Here is a 23936-nt window from a genome sequence, read left to right on the forward strand (position 1 = left end):
GTGTTGTTGGCTGTAAAGGTCAAAAAGGCACTAACAAATCCACTCCCTTGACTTTCAAAGATGGAGCTAATGATTTCTCATTGCGACTGCAAACTCGAATGTGGTTATATGGTACTAATTATGGTTTATATTTCTTATATCAATAGTCTATTTCTCTAAAAGTACCAGCCCACCTCTAACTGTACATTTAAGGAGAAAACCCTACAGAATGTGGCAATGCATCCATAACATGGCTCCTTCCTTCATATATCCTATTATCTGTAATCCCTTATCTCTGAGTTTGTCACCTCCCCGTAGTCATCTGCTCTGAGTCCCCAGAGATCTACAGGCCTTTCTTCAGACACCATCTGGGGCTCATTTCCTTCCCACCATATACACACAGACAAATGTGAACTGGCAGACAGTGTTAAGGACTAAGACCTCAAGGACTTAAAACAGGCATGAGGGACTTCCGGCCCTAGGCTCATTTTCTGAAAGTTAAGTGCTCTTGACCACCGAGCACTTCAGGATCTACCACCATCTCTGGCATGAAGATGTTCCAGCACTCTTTTTGGGAAGTAATTCCTGTGATAAGTGAGAAGCAACATCAAAATAGAAGTACTTTCTCAGGGTCAATAAATTTTTACTTGTAATATTTAAAAAAAAAAAAAAAAAAAAAAGATGTTCCAGCACTTTAAATGAAGGGTTAACATTGTTTTTACTCTTGTTCCCATTCTGTGATTTATTTCTCACTGCTGCCACCTCATCCTCCTGTCTAGTCATTGCACCAAGTCATGCACATCCTTGAAGAAGGAAGGAGACATAATTTCCTTATTATCAGTGTATGTGTGTGTGTACGCATGTGTGGGTTTTTCAGCGTTTTTTTTTTTTTCAGTAGTAAAAAGTTAATAAAAACTCTCGAATCTGTCTGTAATAAGAAACCGCCAACCATCTCCCTTTATTTATAAGGCAAACACTAGCGCAGAGAGTGGTCAGCGGATCCACCCACAGGTCGTCTCTACGATGCGAAGATTACTTGTAAGAACAGACTGTTCAATTTTCAGGAATCTTGTAAGCTAGCTATTGAAAATTCTATACAACTACAATTAAATAATATTAAAGACAAATGCAATAAGTATTGAAAATCCATCACTTCCTGATTATTTTTACCACACTTTACCTCCTTTAAGGGACTTCTGTTATACATGTACAGGGGAAATACTCTCTGTCTAAAAACTTAGAACAGAGGAACATAAGGGAAGGGAAGCAAAAATAATATAAAAACAGGAAGGGGGACAAAACATAAGAGACTCTTAAATACAGAGAATAAACTGAGGGTTGCTGGAGGAGTTGTGGGTGGGGGGATGGATTAAAGAGGCAAGAGGCATTAAGGAAGTCACTTGTGGGATAGCACTGGGTGTTATATGTAGGGGGTGAATCACTGGATTCTACTCCGGAAATCATTATTGCACTACATGCTAACTAACTTGGATGTAAATTAAAAAATAAGTTAAAAAAAAAAAAACTTAGAAAATCCTAAAGGAGTGAGCAACTGAAAGAGACAGATGAAATGGTGGATGTGTTGAGCTGCAAAATAAAGCTGGGTGAGGTAGTTAAACAGTCCTGTTCCCACAGAGAAATTGGAAACACTGAAGTGCTATTGTGAATTGTTTCGGAGCTCAGCAGTCCATGATGTCATTTTGGTAGCTTGAAATCTGCCATGGTGGGATTATTAACACCACGGACACTGGTAAATGCTACAAATTTGGGCTGGTTTTGATTTTTGTTTTGAGAGCTAGACATTTACCAGCATACCACAATCTACAATCTAGTCTGGACATCATATCCAGCATATATTTATAGGATGTAAACTATGTACAAGGATGTGAGTTATGAGTTGGAATCATTAGGTGAATGAAAGAAACAGTCTTGACCTCCGCCCCCGGCACTAATATCCATTGTGAAACACAATAAACAAGATGGCAAGCAGATACAAACAAAAAAACAATTCACCAACAAAAAAATGAAAAGCAAATAATTGCTAATTGTGATAAGTGCCATGAAGGAGCTAATCAAAGTATCAAAGTATCAAAAGATACCACACACAACTGGTGGAGGTCAGTTTGGAAAGTTGGTCGGGGTAGGTTTCAAAGTCAGGGACATTTGCGGTAAAAATTGAAGGGTAAGAATGCACCTGCCCTACAAAAAGCCTGCCAGGGGACTGCTTGTAGAAGGTCAATGAAAAAGATAATTGCTAAATTTTTACTCAAGCAACTGACAGTGATAGCAATTTCTGCATAGAAATGCCCCAAAGACGTTACTGTACACACAGATCAGTTACTTACATAACAATATGTGCCCATAAAAAATAAAAGGGTTAAGGAAGAAACTGATCCAATCTCCTCATCCTGCCCCCTTACTAATCCTGATATATTCACATGGCTGACCCCACTCCCCAAATCCATGAAACAGTTCAAGTCAGGAATAGACTGGAGCATAGAGGAACAACAGAGGGTCGCCCATGGAATCCCTCACCTTCCAGATACAGGGCTGTGCCCTTCTAGGCTATTCTCCCAGATGTCTATAAACAGTACATGCTCCCTAGAAACTTAAACCATGAGCAAAACACACATGCTCCATCTTCAATCACGCTGAACAAATAAACCAGAAACGATGTTTATGAAATCTGTCAATCTAAAAGAGGCCTACCTAATATTAGTTCTGAATCTAAATCTGAGTACAGCTGGGTTTTTGAGACTTCATGTTACATTGCTGCAGGCTTCTCTGCGGGAGCAGGACTGTTTAATTACCTGTCCCAGCTGCATTTAGCAACTAAACAAATCAACCGTTTCATCTGTCTCTTTCAGTTGTCCACCCCTTTGGTATTCTGAGTTCTTAGAGAGCAGAAAGTGCGAAAATGACAGAAGTGGGTGCAACAGACAGATGATTGATGCCTTCACGCACGTCACATGTTATGCTTTATTGATGCTTATTCAATGCGCTTTGCAAGGGGGGTTCTATTTAAATTGACAAAGTTAATGAGCAGCGGGATTTTCATGATCCTGATATGACAAGTAAAGGATACAAAGAAATATATCCAAGGAAAAGTATGACCATTGTGTGATTTACTGTCAGTGCTAGGATGATGAAAATCAAATGAGACCAAGCAAGCTAGAGCCCTTCAACCTGTGAGTGGAGAGACCTGTCACGAAGCAAACCATAGGTTATTCATTTGTTAAAAGCTCTACTTTTAGGACCCGAAAACAAGACATCAGAATGCTCAAGTGGGAATATAAATGATGTTGCTTCAAGGGAAAAAACCCTTCTGGAGAGGAATAGATATGTCAATAGGATGGGGGAGGATGCTTCCCAAAAAGCTGAACTCAAAATAGAACAGGAGAGAAAGAACCCCAGGATTGGTCCTTGTCTGTCTCTCTGCCTGTCTCTCTCCCTCTCTGTCTCTCTCTCTCTCTCTCTCTCTCACTCACACACACACACACACTTTCTCTCTCTCTGAAGATGTTAAATGCCATTTATGTTCAAAAGTTAGAAGGAGGGGCACCTGGGTGGCTCAGTTGGTTAAGTATCAACTCTAAAGTGGTTAAGCATGGCTCAGGCCATGATCTCAAGGTTCATTGGTATGAGCCCTGCTTGGGGCCCTGCACTGACAGCACTGAGCCTGCTTGGGATTCTCTGTCTCCTCCTCTCTCTGTGCCTCCCAAGCTTGTGCTCTCTCTCAAAAATAAATAAATAAACTAAAAAAAAACAAAACTAAACAAAAAAACTTTAAAGATTAAAAAAATAAAAGGGAAACAATTACTAAATTTACCATAAATAAAAACAAACATACCAAAAATGAAGCTGCAACTTTTCAACTAACAGTAGAACACAGCATTAAAGTTTCTCACCCATCTAAAATTTTAATTCTAAATATTCAAAAAATATATACTATATACTCTTTTGTACAGAAATGCAGTAAAGGTTCTTTTCAAGTCGCCTAACACCAAGCTCAAGAATCAATTGGCACTCACTGTTTTAAATATCATTGATGTTACCTGCCTAGCTCACATGGTAGTTGAGCTTTTGACACCTGATTTCACACTTTGCACTTGGGGTGCCTGGGTGGCTCAGTCGGTTGAGCGTCCGACTTCAGCTCAGGTCACGATCTCACGGTCCGTGAGTTTGAGCCCCGCGTCAGGCTCTGGGCTGATGGCTCAGAGCCTGGAGCCTGCTTCTGATTCTGTGTCTCCCTCTCTCTCTGCCCCTCCCCCGTTCATGCTCTGTCTCTGTCTCAAAAATAAATAAATGTTAAAAAAAAAAAAAAAACATTTTGCACTTATGACTCTTGTTCTACCTTTGTTGTTGGTATTTCCTCCACCTGGAATCTCCAGTTATTTCTCCACATCCATTCTTCAGAATATACTCAAATGCCATCCTCCCAATAAACCTCCTTTACCTATACTGAGGAAGTACCGTCCCCTTCCTTGAACGAATGAAAAGACTTTTTAGCAATACCTGCACAGTAATTCTCAATAGAGGAAAGGAAGGGATCACAATTTCCTTTAAGGGCCTCACCACAAATGACAAAATTAGAATACTCGTCACGAGGAAAAAATAGGACATGTGTCTTTTGAAAAAGCTCCTGTTTCTGATAGGCCACTACCCTAGCAGAGGACCACAGTTACTATAGCACTGGATTCTGTGCCGTATGCTCTCCACTCAAAAAAGAGACCAGCGAGGTATAAAATCACACACTTGAGAACCTGACACAGTAGTTGTGTCTGCAGAGGAGAAGAAGGGGACTGGGATGGGAGAGAAGCTTACTTTTTGCAGTATATACTTATGTAACTTTTTAACTTTTGGTCTTTTTTTTTTTTTTTAATGTTTTATTTGTTTTTGAGAGAGAGAGAGAGAGAGAGACAGAGAATCTGTAGTAGGCTGGGCGCTGACAGCAACAAGCCTGACGTGGGGCTCAAACTCACCACCCATGAGATCATGACCTGAGCTGAAGTTGGACGCTCGATCCACTGAGCCACCCGGGCGCCCTTTAATTTTAGGTCATATCCATATATTATTTATTCAAAAGAAAAAATAGCACAGGTGTAGAAGCCACATAACCCTTGATTTGTTACCTAACTTTGCCACTTACTAGCTGCATGTGATCTTGGACAAGTCACTCTACCTGCCTGACACTCAGTTTCCACATATTAAAATTGGAAAGAAGAAAACACTTGCTGACCAATAGGGTGTCTGTGAGAAATAAAGGAGAAAAAATACTTTTTTCAAATGTTTATTTTTAGAAAGAGAAAGAGAGAGTGCATGGCACAGGAGCAGAGAGAGGGGGAGAGAGAATCTCAAGCAGGCTCCATGCTGTCAGCACAGAGCCCAACACAGGGCTCGATCTCATGAACCGTGAGATCATGATTTGAGCGGAAATCAAGAGGGGGATGCTTCACCGACTGAGTCACCCAGGCGCCCCAGGAGAAAACGTGTTTAAAGCAAAGAAACTGAGAGTCCCTGGGTGGCTAGGTCAACTGAGCATCTGACTCTTGATTTCAGCTCAGGTTATAATCCAAGGGTCATGAGATTGAGCCTTGCACTGGGGCTCCATGTTGAGCATGAAGCCTGCTTGAGATTCTCTCTCTCTCCCTCTGCCCCTCCCCCTGCTCACCCACATACACTATCTTAAAAAAAAAAAAATGAAAATAAAGAAATTTAAAAATTAAATAAATAATAAAGCAAAGAACTGATCCTGGTAATCGAGTGTTAATACCCACTGCGACTCCCGGAGTGGGGGTGGGTGGGGGAGTGGTGCATCCCACTGCCTTAAAAATTAGATTTGCTTATATAGAGTGAGGGGGAAACTCATGTGTTAATGTCCTTTGGTTCAGAGAATATAATTCAGGAAGGAAATAAAGTGAAATCTGCCAGCCTGTCTTGTCAAAACCAGACAACAGGACCTGTTATGTTTGTTTCCCACACCAGGGATATTACTAATGCTCACTCCAAATTACAACTGATGGCCAGCGGAAAGGTCACCAGCATGAGCTAAATGCTTCTCCCTCACAGTGCTGTGATCATCTTAATAGTAAACAGTTGCCAAGAAAGCCATCCCTAAAAGTACAGTCTCCCCAGATGCGGGAAAACCGTTCTCATGTCATGATTAACGGCTTCCTAGAAGCAGTGCAGCTAATGCTCAAGCCAGTGTAAATTGCTTTCACCTCCCTCTTTCCCCACAACTCCATCCACCTCATAAGAAAAGCTTATCTGTTACACTGGCCAGTAAGTAATTCGTGAAGATGCTTCCAGAATTGTCATCCCTTCAAGAGTGGTGGCAATGGAGAAGCAAACTGGAGTGACAACCTGAAGACAGCCAGACCCTTAGGAACACCAGCCATGTCCATGAAACATGGATTCCCTAAATAGAAACCTGAGGAGATGGAAGAAAAACCTACAGCCTTGACCGCAGATCTCCACATTGAACCACTTAATCTTTCCACTGGTGTTACCTGGCACCACGACTGAAGCCCAGGCTTAGCACCATGGATCTAGAAGCCCTGTAGCACCTGGTCTCCCCCACCATCCTCATTTAACATTCTAGTCTTCGGGGCGCCTGGGTGGCTCATTCGGTTGAGTGTCTGACTTTGGCTCAGGTCATGAGCTCATGGTTCACGGGTTCGAGCCCCACATCGGGCTCGGTACTGACAGCATGGAGCCCACTTGGGATTGTCTGTCCCTCTCTCACTCTCTCATGTAAATAAACATTAAGATAATTTTTTTTTTTTTTAATTCTAATCTTCACTCAGTTTGACCCTAACAACTTCCATTCTCCCACAAGCTGGCCCTATCCTCCCAAAGGACTTTTACACCTGCCAGTCACCAGGTTCCCAGCCCCACATGCCCTTATCCTTCAGGCCCGGGCTCAGAAAGGCTTTCTCTGGCTTTCTCCAAAATGCTCCCTCCTCCCCAGCTGTGAGGTCACCATTCTGTTTACTCCTTTGCATCACTATTTACAATCTACAACTATTTGATCAAGCTACCTTTCACTTGTTTATTATCATGCCCTTACCCAAAGCCAGAGTCTAAGCTCTATGAGAGCAAAAGCCTTTTCCATTTTGCTGCCTACCATTGGCAGCAGTGTCCGGCACGGAGTAGGAACTCAGCAAATATTTCAGAGATGAATGAAGGTGCTCTAAGCACCTGCTATCTAGCTGCGTAATTTGAGGTGGGACACTGCACCTATGCAAACTCGAGTGTCCTCCTCTGTGATGCATCGCTAGGATAGTCTCCTTACATATTACAGGGGAAACAAGACACTGAGCCAACAACTAAACTCCTAATTACAAGAGGATTTTTTTTTAATTTTTTTTAACGTTTATTTATTTTTGAGATAGAGAGAGACAGAGCATGAACGGGGGAGGGGCAGAGAGAGAGGGAGACACAGAATCTGAAACAGGCTCCAGGCAGTCAGCACAGAGCCCGACGCGGGGCTCGAACTCACGGACCACGAGATCGTGACCTGAGCTGAAGTTGGACGCTTAACCGACTGAGCCACCCAGGCGCCCCAAGAGGATTTTTAAAAACCATAATTTCATCAACATACAGAAATAATCTGTGGACATCTTGATTAATTTCATCAAGAAGTTATAGAAAAAAAGTAGAGATGTGTGAGAATGTGATGTGGGAAAAGTATACGTCCCTTCTCCCTCACACATACGTTACATAAAAGGATGGACATACTAACCACAAGTATGTAAACATACACAGGTAACAACTAAACATGAAAAGAGAACAGTGCAATTATGCAGAACTCTCCTAGGATAAAAAATTTTAAGGAATTAAATACTTTGGCACAACAAAAGTTCAATTAAATGATTTAAAATTAAATTAAAATTAAATGTTTTAAAATAGCTTTCTTGTAAAAAAAAAAAAAGTTCGAAACTAAAAATGAAGCACACAACTGGGAAACAAAATCACCATTTACTGAACAATTCTTATGTGTTAGCACTGAGCTATATTAAGGCATACGTTATGTATATTTATACTTAACCTTCCAACAAAGGTATTATTGTTCATATTCTACAGAAGAAAAATTAGGCTGCTTATTCCACCTCCTAAAATGCTTCCTTCCAATGTCACCTGCTTAATGAGGCCTTCCCTGGTCAACCTACCTAAACGTGCAAACCTACCCTCTGTCCTGAATTCCTCATTCATCTCCACTGCCTCAATATTCTGCATGACACATATCACCAATACTGTGTAACTTACTTATTTCCTATCTCCCCTTATGAAAATATAAGTTCTAGGGGCGCCTGGATAGCTCAGTCGGTTGTGTGTCTGATTCTTGATTTGGGCTCAGGTCATGATTCTGGGAACGGGGGATCAAGCCCTGCATTGAGCTCAGTACTGAGTGTGGAACTTGCTTAATATTCATTCATTCATTCATTCATTCATTCTCTCTCTCTGTCTCCCCCTTCCCCTCTCCCCTGCTTGTGCACACTTGCTCACGCACACTCTCTAAAAATAAAATAAATCTTTATAAAAAACAGAACTTCTGCAGGCAGGTGTTTTTTTTTGTGTTTTTTTTTTTTTCTTCCTCCATTCTCTTCTGAAACGCCAGCACCCAGCAGAGGACATGACACAAAGTAGATACTAATAAATATTTGATGAATGAATAATGAATGAATGAATGTACAGCTGAATGCACTGGTGAATTTCTAGGAGTTAGTTCTGAAAGTCTATTCAACTCAAAGCCTTTCTGTGTCTTTATACAAGAATTACTGAGTACAAATATATATATTGTATAGAAGTTAATCAGGAAAGAAAATGAAATTAGTAAGACTGGTGAAAGGAACTAGGGAATGAATGCGAGACAGAACATACGTCCGGAAAAAGACAATGCCATTTTTTTAAGATGTAAGAGGTGCATGAAGTGTGGTTATTATACTTTTTTTTTTTTTTTTAACTTATCGTAGAGTATGATGACACAGGGGCTTAATGGCTTTGAACATGGGAGGGCAGACAACTAGAGCTTAGCTGCACGAGGAACTGAGCCTGAGCTAAGGCAGGTTTCCTCCAAGGAGGTCTCTTGAGTTCAAAAGCAATATGAGCAAGAAGGCTAAAAGCCAATCAGAAAACCTCTGAAGGGGCACCTGGGGTGGCAGAGTTGGTTAAGCATCTGACTTTGGGTCACGTCATGATCTCACAGTTCGTGAATTTGAACCCCTCTTCGGGTAAGCTCGAGCCCCACTTTCAGCTCTACATTCTCTCTCCCACTCTCTCTGCCCTCTGCCCACTTGCACTGTCAAGGAAAGAAAAAGGAAAGAAAAAGGAAAGGGAAAGGGAAAGGGAAAGGGAAAGGGAAAGGGAAAGGGAAAGGGAAAGGGAAGGGAAGGAAAGGGAAGGGAAGGGAAGGGAAGGGAAGGGAAGGGAAGGGAAAGGAAAAAGGAAAGGGAAAGGGAAAGGGAAAGGGAAAGGGAAAGGGAAAGGGAAGGAAAAGGAAAAGGAAAAGGAAAAGGAAAAGGAAAAGGAAAGAAAAGAAAAGGAAAAGGAAAAGGAAAAGAAAAGGAAAGGAAAGGAAAAAAGAAAACCTCTGAAAAGCCAAGATTTTAGCAGCCCTGAAGTACTGAGGAGACAGAACTGGAGTTCAGGTCCCACCAAGAAGAGGGGACAGGTAAAAAACATTCCAGACTTGTGTGAAATACCTGGAAGGCTAGGTCTTAGGAGCAAAGGCAAACCAGACAGAGTCTGAACCTTACCAGAACCATACCTCTGCCACATCTCGGAGATCATCCACTCCCCACACCCACCCCCAACACACACTATACTTATCAGAGAAAAGAATGAATCCCCCTGGACAACGATAACATCATCTGAAGCCTTTTGTAGCTGTCCTACATAATGTTGGGCAATTACCTTATGGTATGATGTGAGAGACAAACAAGTAACTACAATAAGAGAAAAGATCAAACAATAGAAACACATCCAAAGTTGATCTAGATATTAGAATTAACTGTTTAAAGTCCTTATAAGCTGTAATTAATATGTTCAAGAAATAGAGAAAAAGATGGCATTTACACATTTTTTTATGTTTATGTATTTATTTTGAGAGGGGGGTGAGGGGCAGAGAGAGAGACAACGGAGAATCTCAACCAGGCTCCTCACTATCAGCACAGAGCCCAACCTGGGGCTTGAACCCACGAGCCGTGAGATCATGACCTGAGCCGAAGTCTGACGCTCAACTGACTGAGCCACCCGGGCACCCCTGAAAGATTTTTTAAAGTCTGTATTTGGGGCGCCTGGGTGGCTCGGTCGGTTAAGCAACCGACTTCGGCTCAGGTCATGATCTCGCGGTCCTTGAGTTCGAGCCCCGCGTCAGGCTCTGTGCTGACTGCTCAGAGCCTGGAGCCTGTTTCAGATTCTGTGTCTCCCTCTCTCTCTGCCCCTCCCCTGTTCATGCTCGGTCTCTCTCTGTCTCAAAAATAAATAAACTTTAAAAAAAAAAAAAAAAAAGTCTGTATTTGTGGTCCTGATTTTTGGCAAGCATTTTAAAAGGTCTGCTAATAATATCTGAAAGGTTAACACACTCTGCACAATGTTACTCTGTGCACTACCTTTAAAGTGGGCAAAGTAATTAAACCTGGGTTTGGCTTCTGAAAAAGGCACAGGCACGCCATGCCCTTCCCAGGCATATGTAACCAATACCTTTCAGAACAGTGAGAACCTACCACATTTCCAGAAATCATCTAAGACTAAAATTCCGGAAACATAATTTCTCCAACAAGGACTTAGAGAAAGTTCTTCAAGCAACAAAAAACTGGTAACCTTTTAAAAAATAATGCTTACCTTTGAATATTTTTGTAACTCAGCATCATCTGCAATCTGGGTATCCAGAGTTGCAACCTAAATTTACAAGAAAAAAAAAATCCAGTATCTGTAAAAGCAGAACTTTATTTCTTCTTAGGTTTTCTGAAAATAATCTATAAACCCTATATATTGATAACACCAACGGATCTACATTCTCATCTTTTTTTGATATTTCTGAAATCCGTAAGTATAACACATAATGTAGAATTTCAGCGAATATTTCCTGTTCTGTTGTTACTGTTTTCTACAGCAATCCTTCCCCCTCCCCCACACCCCCACCCCCACCAAATTACTCAGCAGTTGACCCAGAAGGGGATGGGCAAAAACATACACTATTTTTAAAAAGCCATGCCCCCTAAAATTTTAATATAATGTTCTGTTAGAAGGAGTCCATAAAAATTTTACTCTTTTCGCAAAGCCAGGAGTTATTGTCATTTTTGTTTTTAAATCCAGGCCTTAAAACAAAGATTGCAAGGTCAGTAAAGTAAGATGTGTTTGGAAAAATTGAAGCATCTGACTTTCTACAGAAAAGCTCTACCATTTCCCTAGGAGACTTGGCTGGCAAGGACACAAACAGAAAGACCTGGCCTGGTGAGAGGCTCATGGAATACTTAAAGCTTTCAACCCTGGCCTAAAACTATTGTTCTAAGCTCCAGTGGTGGAAATCCACAGAAGTAAATTGCCAGCAAGCAAAATACTTTACTGATGATTTGCATCTGTGAGTTGTTAATAAAATATGGTACATCTGGAGGGAGGAGTAAGTTAAACAATGATCCAACTTAAAGCTTCTAGAAGTACTGCACTTCACAGAAGTAGATTCTAGAAGAAAAATGAAGTAAGGAACACTGGAGTACATGCATATGTGCATGCATTTTTCATCTTGCCTGGTTTCTCCTTTCTTCTTCTCATCCCTCGAAACAGCAAGAACCCTTAATGAATAAGCTGTCACTTTAAATTCCCAGTCTCAAAGTATGTCTCCCCTCTCTACCTAATCTGTTATGACCTCACTGTATGATAAATGAAATTTGGAAATACAGTTATAAGGGCAAAGTAAAATTTTAACAAAAAAGAGCCCATGACAAAACTGGCCATTCATAAATACTCAGACACCAAATTATTTGAATATCAAACCACTAAGAATAGTAGAAAAGGTTATTGGCTAAGGTGATAGATAGCCTAATGACAAAACAGCATTTGAAATCTATGAAGAAGCAGGCGTTCATAACAACCAACATGCAAGTACAAAATTAGCAAGAATAGAGCACTGAATGTTTTAATTCATCTTAAAAACATTAGAAATTTTCTGACACTAGATAGTGGTTGTATGTTCTGAACCAAGAAGAGAAAAAAATTCTCCAACCAGCCAACGAGTGCTAATGATAAACATATGTAAGAAAACATGAATGACAATAGAAATTTAATAGAATATTTTATTACTAATGCATTTAGTGAACACTGTAGAGGCTTTTCTAAGCACAGCTTTCTGCTTTCATGTGGATTCATAGGGGGGAATGTAATCAATCCCTTACTCAATGAATCTAATAACAGGTGAAAGAAAGTCTAATGGACCACTGGCACTATAAACTTCTGCCTAACCTAAATTACTTCCTGTTCTCCCTAATCCATTTGATAATCATTCTTTCATTTTTCTCATAAAACTGTAAGATTCTTTGTGAAACATAGGACTAATATCCACAGCCCTTTCAGTGTACAATAAAACAAACAGATCATAAAAGCAATCATAAAAATGCCAGCAATTTTAAGCAGCTGATATAGGTTATAAATTTAAAGGCAAGCTTTCTAAGATTCTTCTGCCTACTGTTGACTTAAATGTTTGCAACATGAGCTGAGTGTCTGCTAATTGTAACTGAAACTTGCGTGCAGTCCTTAATTGTTCTTATAGCTTAAAATGCTAAAAGAGGGGGGAAAAGATCAATTGATCTGCTAGGGAAGAAAGGCAGGAGGTAAAAAAACAAAGGCAAGCTGGCTATTCTTGGGCTCTCCCATCTCTTTAAACTGCAGTGTCAGGAGCTTAACATGAAATGAGATATGAGTGTTCTTTATTGCAACATTTTAACATACCATTACTTCATAATCTGGACCCAAAAGGTTTTCCCATCTAGATTTCAGCTCATTTTCTAGAGAGTCAGGAGCTTTTTCTGGATTAAAAAATAAAGAAATAAAAAAGAATATTGAAACTACGGTGAGCCAAACACACTTAACTACTAAATTCTTCAATAACCACACAGTTCCAGTAAGTAAAAGGGAAACGAATGAAAAGGAAAATGCATTAACTTGGGTCTACCAGGTAAAGTAAATCAGAGGTGACTTATAACACTAATGTAAAATGTAAGGCCAACTGTGACCAAATTATGATGGGACTTTTTTGTTAAGAACTATTTTCAAGGGAAAAGGAAATGATGACTTAGAAATGAAATTTGAAATATATGCACTTTAGATGTAAACATCCTGCCGTTTATAAGAAAAATACATCTGGCTTTGCTTTACAATATGTTAAGGCAAACAAGGACCTAATTTAAATGTTAATCACTTCAAAGTAATACTTTCCACTTACCCATAGAAAAAGTACAGATTTATCAAAAGATATCTTTACTATCAAGTGGACATATCAACACAACCCAGTCAGAATTCTCACTTGGGCAGATATAAAGGGTTGTCTGGTTTAATTCAACCACGGAGATGCATGAGCTTTAATATAATAGAAACTCTGGCTTTACTTTGGTCTTTAACTGTGGTTAGTTATACCTTTTTGACTCCTAAGTATAATATTACCTTTTTTGCAAAGGTAAGGTAACATTCAAGAACTAAGACAGATTTTAAGTATCCTGCCTGTCCTCCATATGATCTTAGCCAGAAGTTCAGGGCACCGTTCATAGTCTGAATAATGCCTAATGGGTGAAAGTTAAAGTACTGAAAATACAATTTCAACTTATATCCATAGTAGCAGAAAAAGCAAACCTTCACGGTTTTTTCTGTAAGTTAAAGAAAAACTCTCCATTTTATCACAAGATTAAACAAGTCACAGAACACTTATTCCAAATGACATAACCATCTGTCTAAAATCAAACATAACTTGCAATATCAGCTCTTTCAGTCTTCAGTCCGGACAGCTAATCTTGGGTGCATATAATGCTTAATTACATAATGCAAATCATCAAGTAAATCAGGCTAACCTCAGAATTAAGAGACTAAGACTAACACTAAAGAGCTAAACTCACTACATGTACAAAAGAATACTACATGAAGTAACTCTATCAACTGATACGCTAGGTTACATTAAGGGACTAACCGGAAGTCTTATTAAAAACAAAGTATCATTCACGTAGGCTCTGTACTGTGTGTCTATTTACTGCTGTCAATACTTCCATAAGAAATTACATTAAGAGTTCTACCATCTTTGTTAATTTCTTCCCGGCAGCAGTTTCTTATCTGGTAAGCTAATTGGGAAGCTTAAGAACATGATATTTAAAGACATTTCACACACATGTATAAAATAATGATATTTCACCTACAATTCCTTTTAAGTTTTTCATCTTTCAGTTGTACAATGGAAGCACAGAGAGTCATTGAGTTTTAAAGCACAGCACAAAGCTAAGTACCAGAGGAAAAAGACTAATTTCAGCAGCCCAATAATCCTGAGCTACACAAAAGGACTTGAAAAACAAATAGTATGGGCACCTCGGTGGCGCAGTCGGTTAAGTGTCCAACTCGATCTTAGCTAGGGTCAAAATCTCACGGTTCGTGAGTTCGAGCCCTGCATCAGGCTCTGCGCTGACCGTGTGGAACCTGCTTAGGATTCTCTGCCTGCCCCTCTCTCAGAAATGAATAAATAAACATTAAGAAAATGAAAACTACGATGATCTGAAACATTATTCCAATGGTAATGAAGGGGAGCAGAATATGCCACCCCAAAATATGCCATTCTGGCACATGGAATACTTAGAACTAAAGACAATCAAGACCCAACAGACTTAGGAGAAACTTTTACCTCTCCCTTAACTACCTAAAAGAATTTAGATAGGAGGCCTATACCAGAAAGAGCTATTACCAGAGATAATTACTTTATCTGAAAGACCTATTGTCATGGTAGAGCAAACTTTTAATCACCAAACATTTGCTCTTCTTATCACGCTGCAAATTAGCCTCCTTGTCTTTGAAGCCACAGGCCTCTATCCCATTCCTTAATTTAGGACGGCATGTAAGCCTCAATTGCCCAACTTACTCTTGGGTCTCATATTTTTATGGGGCTTCCATACTCATAGAATGTGTTTTTCTCCTGTTAATCTGTCTTATGTCAATTTAATTATTAGACCAAAGAACCTAGAAGGGAAGAAGGGAGAGTTTTTCTGCCCCTCCAGCAAATAAGAAAGCTAACTTCTAGCAGTTCAATGACTTTGGTCTTACTCTCAAACTCAAATTAAACATACTCATGAAGAAAAAAATGCAGTGAGATTGATCCAAAAAGAGCAGATAAAAATGTCTGAAGATATTTCTAATTTCAGAATGTATTTGATTTTCACCCAATAGCTCCATGACAATCTATCCGGGTACACCTGAATTTAAATAGCAAAGATCAAACTACAATACAATCCACTCGGGTCAAAAAAGAATAAGGTAAATTTCCAAATTATAGGAAATTTTTTAACTTGAATGAGGGGCTACTCCTTCCTTCAGGCCATTCTTTCCTGACACAAGACAAAGCCAAAACTTCTCTGGAAGAGGATGGTGTGAAGTATCCCATTTCATTCAATTGTCAAGGCTTTCCTGAGCAATGCTGTGCAGGGAATTGTGTGAGACTGTTATTCAAAATGCTTGCAGAACAGTCAACTACGTAGCCAAGTTATCAAAGTACAAAGAGGACAAAGTTGCACATCAATTGAAAAGATTAAAGTATAAATATGTAACAATCTGGCAGTTTGATAAAACATACATATGTATAGATTACAAATTATTATGTTAAAAAACACTGCTACATGTATACAGATACCTAGATATTTATAACTGTATCAACGACAATACATAAGCTAACATATGCAGTAAGCTTGTTAAAATGCTAGCAAGATGAAAAGGGTTAACACATGCTAATAAAAATGCATTTAAAATTAATTAAACAGGGGAGGCTGGGTGGCTCAGTTGGTTTAGCATCCAACTCCTGATTTCGGCTCAGGTCATGATCTCACAATTTATGAGATCGAGCCTCTATGCTGACAGCATGGAGCCTGCGTGGGATTCTCTCTCTCCCTCTCTCTCTGCCCCTCCACTACTTGTGCTCTCAAAACAAAGTTTTAAAAAAATTAATTAAACAAAGATTAAACAATAACAACTGGTCTTCAATTGTCACAAGTGGTAAGATGTTGATATTAAGAATATCCTGTTTCCTATCTCCAAAATGTCTCTAAAATTTCTCATATTAGCTCTAAAGGGAGAAAACAGTTAACAAATAAAGTCAAATTACTTTGATTGTTTTGAATTGAATGCTTTGTGCCTACCTAATTTTTCTAAGGCTTTTAGATTACCCATTCTTTCTTCAGTTTCCTCATCCCCACCATCCAAATTCGTTTCCGTTTCCACTGCTCCAGTTGAATAGAGGGCTGGTATTTCCGATGATTCTATGACAGTTCCTTAAAAAAAAAAAAAAAAAAAAAAAAAAAAAAAAAAAAAAAAAAGAATTACTAACTTGAATCACTAGCAGCTGAAGACCATATTTAAGTGAGTTCATTCTAGTCCTGTTCTCCCATTTGACCACCTCATTACAAACATCTCAGGTAACTTACATATATGATACTTTATTTAAAGCGTCATGTGTGATAACCACTCAATTCCTAAAAAAAAATAAGGAAGCTCTGGTAGCATTGGAAAGGATATGGAACCAGGCAATGGGGAAGAAGGGCAAGGCCAAGTCATTCTACAAAAGATACTTATCAACATAGCCTTGGTAAAGAAAAAGAACACTAAGGTCTATATATACCCTTGCACTTGTGGTGGGTAAGGAGCAGGTTATGCAGAATAAGCCTGTCCCACTGCTCTGGGCTCACCTAAGTTCTGGCATGACACCATCATAAGTTTAAAAAAAACAAAAACAAAAAACTCTACATAGGTAACTTTATGAATTGGAAGGGAATTGGAGAGAATTCCCCTGGTTGCAGCTAAGGGTTCTCCTCCCTTAGCTAAATTGAGCTGAGTAATAGGATATCCAAAACTTTCAATCTCAAGCATGCAAGTCATTATGTATCTGTTAAACACAAGAAAGGTTGAACAAGAGTCATTTTTGGTCATTTTTAAATGGTCACACATGACTTACAAAGTTTTCTTACCAAAAATATTTAACCTGGATCTAACTAGGGCTTTATATCTAGCTTCTCACAGGAAACACAGTGGATAGAGGAACAAGTTAAATTACACCACAAGGACAATGAAATTCAGAATGTAGTGTTCTGGTGACAAAATGGACAAATCCTTTCACGAAAAGTCTGTGCCATGGAGGTGGAGGCAGGGGTCGGGGATTCTTCTAGATTAAAAAACTGAAGAAACGTAACACAGGAAACCAAAGAAACATAACGCATGATTGAATCTTGATGTTATGAGGTTTCTCTTTCAGAGAGTGGGGAGTGGGAAAAGAAGCTACAGAAGACATTTGGGGCAATTAAAAAAATTTAAGTACGTGCTGCACATTGGATATTAGGGACTACTATTAATTTTCTTCGTTGTGATAATGATATATTATCATGTAAGACAATATCTTTATTTTTAGAAGCTATAAAGTATGCAGGACTAAAGTGCCATGATGTCGGGGCGCCTGGGTGGCTCAGTCGGTTGGGCGGCCGACTTCGGCTCAGGTCATGATCTCGCTGTCCGTGAGTTCGAGCCCCGCATCGGGCTCTGTGCTGACTGCGCAGAGCCTGGAGGCTGCTTCAGATTCTGTGTCTCCCTCTCTCTCTGACCCTCCCCCATTCATGCTCTGTCTCTCTCTGTCTCAAAAATAAATAAACGTTAAAAAAAAAAAAATTAAAAAAAAATAAAGTGCCATGATGTCTACTACTCACTCTCACAGGGTTCAGGGAAAAGGACAAATAGATGAAACAAATATGGCAAAATGTTAACTGTTGAATCTAAATGGTGGGTCCGTGGGTATTTGTTATATGTTTTTCAATTTTTCTGTATGTTTAAAAATTTTTACAGGGGCGCCTGGGTGGCTCAGTAGGTTAAGCATCCGACTTCAGTTCAGGTCATGATCTCACAGTTTGTGAATTCGAGCTCTGCATTGGGCTCTCTGCTGTCAGCATAGAGCCCGCTTCAGATCCTCTGTCTCCCTCTCTCTCTGCCCCCTCCCCATCTCATGCTATTTCTCAAAAATAAACATTGAAAAAAACCTACAAAAATTTTTACGATACTGTTGACCCTTGGACAATGTGGAGGTTAGAGGCACTTTCCCATCCCATGCAATTGAAAACCTACATGTAACTTTTGAATGCCCCCCAAAATGTAACTAATAGCCGATTATTGTTGACCAGGAAGCCTTACTGACAACATGGTCAATTAACAGAACTTGTTTATTATGTATTATATCGTATTCTAGAGAAAAAGTAAAAGCAACATAGAGAAAAGAAAATGTTATTAAGAAAATCTTAAGAAAGAAAAAAAACCACATTTATAGAAAATATAGCACAGTACTGTATTGGAAAAAAATCCACATATAAGTGGACCTATACAGTTCAAACCTGTGTTGTTCAGAGGTCAACTATAAAATGTTGAAAAATATAGCCAGTTAAAAGTTCCTATGATCTTAGCATGAAATTTTCAACCACATGATATTTTTTACATCATTAATCCACTGATACACACTAAAACCACAGCCTAGTGCTAGCCAAAGTAACGAGGCCCAAAGTTGCTAGTGTAACTGGGGAGAATAGTTACACACCACAGTTTATAGCACAGAGCAGTAGATGATGTAATTGTATGCTACAAGGTATACAATTGTATACAAACAGGTACACCAAAAAGATATATAAGGTATACAAACAGTAGGAGAGAAAGACAGTAAGATCTAGAATAGTAGAGGCAAGTGTTGGGCAAGCGCTAGAAGTCGTGCAGTTTCCCTCAGTAAAAGACTGAAGGCAGAGGAAAATGTGTTACGTGGGGCAGGGAACAAAGGCATCATTTCCGTTCATTATAGTGACTACACAGGAAACAGGTGATCCCCAAACAGAGTGATAAATGCTACAGTACAGCGCTCTTCTAAGGGTGCTAGTGAAACCCACATGAAGGACATCTCAACCGTGGAAGAAGTGCGAATTTAGAGTCAAAATTTATCCCAACATAAATTTAAAATGGAGGCATGCGCAGGAAAGAATTGCTAATTCGTAGATAACGTACTTTATTTGATACAGTAGACTGAAGCCAAGGGCTCTATCAGAGCTATTAAAAACCATTATGTTGATATAAATATTTATGTAAACCTTTTAAGGTCAATATAGCATTGGTACAATTTGTACTATTTAGGCAATGTTTAATTTCATACATACGATGCAGTTGACAGGGCATCTGTCTTTCAGCAGCAAAATTTTCACTATCACATAAAACTTAAAAAGTTCCCATTTAAATACAAATCAATATTAGTTGAGACAAGGCTTCCAGGCTTATTATATCTTCAGAAGAGAGGAAAAAAATATATTCATCTTCTGACAAATTCTAATGGAATTATTTCTTACTAGTTCTATAACTAGTCATTCATTTTAAATTGAATTTGTTTTCAGGACTGTCAAATTTTTCAATCTACACATTAATAACTTGATAATTAAAAAACTGGCATGCATACCATTTGTTCCATAATGACAATTTGCTATTCTTTAATCAAAATAACAAATATTTTACAAATAAAAATGTTCTTAATAGAAATCCTTATTTTCTCCCCTCTGTATTTCATAGGGTAAATCAGGAGACATTAGAATTAAATATATTGTTAGAAGTAGTATGAATCTTAAGTGTGCAAAATGTCAAAGCCTTAGACAAATGAGAGCCCCTAGAACAAAAGGTGTTGAAGCTTTATTATTCAAATATAAGTAATAAATGAAATTTAGAAGCTTTTTGGAAAAAACGATTTCCATCTCCATTTCAAACAGCTCTCAAAGCTTAATGCATGTCAGGGTTCACGTTCTAACATTTGGAATGGCACAAGGAAGTTCTTCTTCAATGCACAAATGAGCTAGCTGATTCATTTCTCCATCACTACATTATACAAGATGGGCACTTTTTCCTTCCCAGACTCACAGAGCAACTTCTGTAGATAAGATATTCTTCTAGACCTAGACTACGTGGTGGGGAGAGGGATCGTGGAATGAACTACCTCTGTCTGAAGGCCATTCGTGTGGAGAAGCAGATGAAAATGTCTTCCTTCGAACCAGAGTTAGGTGTACCACTTGCCCTGCATTTCGTAACACTTCAACAACATCCTGGTTGGCAAAACCCTGAATATTGACACCATCAACCTAAAATGTTAAGAGACACATTAAACAGAAGCTTCAAGTTAGCTACTATTTTCAACTCTGACAAGGCAGAATAAAATCAGGCAATTCATTTTATGCCAAAACGAATTTGTATTAAACCTAAGGAATTATTTTTGAATAGGAGGCAAAATTAGTAGTGAAACATGCTGACAAATGTCCTGAAAACCTACAGAGCAAATTCAAACTTGTAATTGAGAGTCACACATTTTAACTGACAGCCTGAGAGGGAAAAGGTCTTAGTCTCTTATGCTATTCAAAATTCAAAGTGCCTTCAAAGATGGTCAACTGTTAAACACAGCTCTCAAGATGTACTAACTACAAGCCTGTATGATCAACATTGAAGAGGTCATCCAATACTTCATCCCTCTATCATATCATTATGTGGTAGTTTCCAGAAGAGATACACACATCTCCCCCCATAGGGTTTTCTAGTGCCGTGAAGAAGTATATGCAAGAAACGGATTTACTAATCTAAGTCAAGCCCAATTCCTCACTTCTGAAGTCCATCAGAACACACAGGCCTCATCTCCCAAGCTGGCCAAACCATTACGTTTAGTTTTCCCTAGAAGTATTTTCTCCAAAGCATCCACTGCTTACTGCTTGACTCCATACCCTGCAAATCACAAGACGCTTCCTAAGCCAAGAGTCATGAAAGGTGCTTCCCTAGATGGACTTGAAGGACGAAGATTCAAATGACACCAATGAACATTTGTTTCTATGTAAATCACTAAATTAAATGTGTGTATGTGTGTATGCTTCAAAAATATTATTCAAATAAACTTTAAAATTTAACCAATTTCTACTAAATGAAGAAAGACCAGTCTGAATTGACAAAAGGTAATTATTATATTCTCCAATATATAAAATAATTCTATGTTTTTGTATGTATTCAAAATTACTTACGGTTAGTAGAAAAATTACTTTCATGAAGAGATAAAAAGATCTGGTTAATAGCCTATTTTCTATGAAAAATGAGTGAGTTTAAAAAACACAGAGGTGTTTGAAAAGTCTTTTCTAGGGGCACCAGGGTGGCTCAGTCGGTTCAGTATCTGACAACTTCGGCTCAGGTCATGATCTTGCGGTTCATTGGTTCAGGCCCTGGGTCAGGCTCTGTGCTGACAGCTCAGAGCCTGGAGTCTGCTTCGGATTCTGTGTCTCCCTCTCTCTGCCCCTCCCCAGCTCATGCGCATGCTCGCTCGCTCGCGCGCTCTCTCTCTCTCTCAAAAATAAATAATAAAAACATTTTTTAAAAATTAAAAAAAAGTCTTTTCTAGAAGAATCGCAGACCATCTTTCAGATATGTGTGTGTGTATATATGTGTATATATGTGTATATATATATATATATATACACATATATATATATATATATATGTTTTCTTCCTACCAATATGGTTATTGATTTGTTTCTTCACACACAATGAAAAACAAAAACAAAAAGCAAACAAACAAATTTAGAACCCCAAGAGTCCAAATCAATGAGATGACACTCAATTTTTTGAAACATTATGAGATTATGCGAAGCCATTCTCCTCTCACACACATACATTATAATAAAGATAACTCCCCCCAACCCCCCAAGTTGATTCCATTCTAAAACAGAGGACAGGTACTTACAGCAATTATTTTGTCATTCACTTGAATTTGGCCATTGTGGTATGCAGCACTGCCAGGTATTATACTTTTCACATAAATCCCTGAAGCCTCCCCTGAGGTGCATGAAAACATATGGAAAAAGGAAGAAAGCTCTAATTAGACCTTGATTGCAAAATTCATATCAAGAGGTTAATTAGCTACAGGGGCTGACTCGAGGCTTGATAAATACTATCTTGAACACAAGCAGGGAAATTGATGGATTATTTCAAACTGTCACCATCACGAGTGACCCGAATTTGAAATGATGTGACTGATGACTATTTCTGGAAAAATCATCAGTAATGGAACCCTGATGAAATGTGCTCTACCACCAACTGGAATTCAGGAGAGCCCAGGCAGTCTCAGCCTCTTCTCTTGGGCTGTCTCCCTTCTCCCTGCTGCCTCAGAGACCTTGTCACTTTTCACCAGCACTAAGACAAGAGTCTCCCTCCTACCTGGTCTTCCGGCCTACATTTAGTTCACTGTTAGCTTCCCAGATACGGAAAAGTACACATAGTGTTTTGTTTTGTTTTTTTTAAGTAGAATCTTCACAATGTTATGTAATCTTTATATTATAAAATATTTAAATAGAAACAAATGGCTATATAAAAATTACAACTATATAAAAAGCATGCGTTCCTAGGGGCAAAGACTGGAGGAGAAACTGGAAAATGAAAACCATAACTCTGGATGATTTTGTACTTTTATTCTTGTATTTCAAATGAACTTAAAATATTGTCAATAGAAGAAAACTAAACACCAATGGATTCCTATTGCCTAAATGATTGTAAATTTCATAGACTCATACTCAAGGACCTCTATACTCTGCCCCAAATATCTTTTTTTCCTTACATCCAACTACCATCCCTCCAACAAGACAAAAGTCCACACACACAAGACTTGAGATTTCACCAAAACACTAAGTATTGTCATGATGCTATCCCTTTTCTTATCCATTTTTTCTTCCTATAACCTCACCCCTTCTACTAAAATCCTTTTTCATGACTAGCGCAAATACCTTTCTTTGTGAATTCTTTATTTCATCAAATTTAATCTTTCAACTGTCATGATAGTTTGCTTAGATCTCTACTAAAACATATATTTCACTTATCCTTAAATAATTGACAGTTACTTACATATTTCTTTCTCTGACTAGACTTTTCTTACATTCATTTTTCTATCCCTTTCAGAACTAAGTAACCCCCTCAAAAGTCCAATGAATGGAATAAAATGAATATTATTTTGAAACACTACATGTTAAATAGCATGCTGAGTTTGAGTTTTTAAATGTTCTAGTTTTTGGATTTACCATTGCCCCCCGCCCAGTCTCCAAAACTTCTTTTGAAGGTAAAGAAGGTAAAGGATTCTTTTCTTTATTCAGTAACATAAACATCAGATTTTCTCAGTCTTCTATCATTCACTTTCATTTTACTCTGTGTGTATATTGTTAACTTTATAAGAACACTCTAAAAACTTAATAGAGTATTTGAGTCATAAGCCACAAGTTTAGGAACAAAGTCATGATTTCTTTAACCAGACAGCATATTAAGAGCTATTCAATATAGTTTTTTTTTCCCCCAACATTATTATACAATCCATACTTAGCTCTTTTGGAACTCATTTAAATTCTGAACCTAATAAAGGTGGCACTTAGAAAAATCTAAAGGTTTGAAAACAGTTATTTCATTAGGCTAAAATAGCACAAGGTGGCCTGACACGAATTTCATTCAGGACTTTGAATACATTAGCACTCTTAATCTTTCCACCTGCTGTAAGTATGCAAAATAATAATTTTTTTAAAAAATTAACTTTCTAATCTTGCTATTTTTTAAAAAACTAGAACATTTCATACCTCTGAATTCATGTTACTAGCAAATATTTGTGCAAAAAATTTATTTTACCTTACTCTAATGACTGTCTTATAATAACAGAG

At 38.5% G+C, this 23936-nt stretch overlaps 1 protein-coding gene across 3 annotated transcripts in view; it reads right to left on the minus strand.

The window, feature by feature from the left end:
- The window catches only part of PATJ (PATJ crumbs cell polarity complex component), a 361686-nt gene that overhangs the window by 293496 nt on the left and 44254 nt on the right, over positions 1 to 23936 (minus strand). For 2 of the 3 annotated variants that reach the window (XM_078451844.2, XM_078451846.2), the window contains exons 10-14: positions 21986 to 22077; positions 20210 to 20351; positions 16356 to 16487; positions 12928 to 13004; positions 10825 to 10881 (exon numbers count right to left, since the gene is read on the minus strand). In XM_078451844.2, coding sequence (XP_078307970.2) covers positions 10825 to 10881; positions 12928 to 13004; positions 16356 to 16487; positions 20210 to 20351; positions 21986 to 22077 — 500 coding nt within the window. The remainder of the gene's footprint in view (positions 1 to 10824; positions 10882 to 12927; positions 13005 to 16355; positions 16488 to 20209; positions 20352 to 21985; positions 22078 to 23936) is intronic. The other variant, XM_078451845.2, reaches the window with a different exon arrangement.

The sequence above is a fragment of the Panthera onca genome, chromosome C1 (assembly GCF_046562875.1).
Source record: "Panthera onca isolate mPanOnc1 chromosome C1, mPanOnc1 haplotype 2, whole genome shotgun sequence".
Lineage (NCBI taxonomy): Eukaryota > Metazoa > Chordata > Mammalia > Carnivora > Felidae > Panthera > Panthera onca.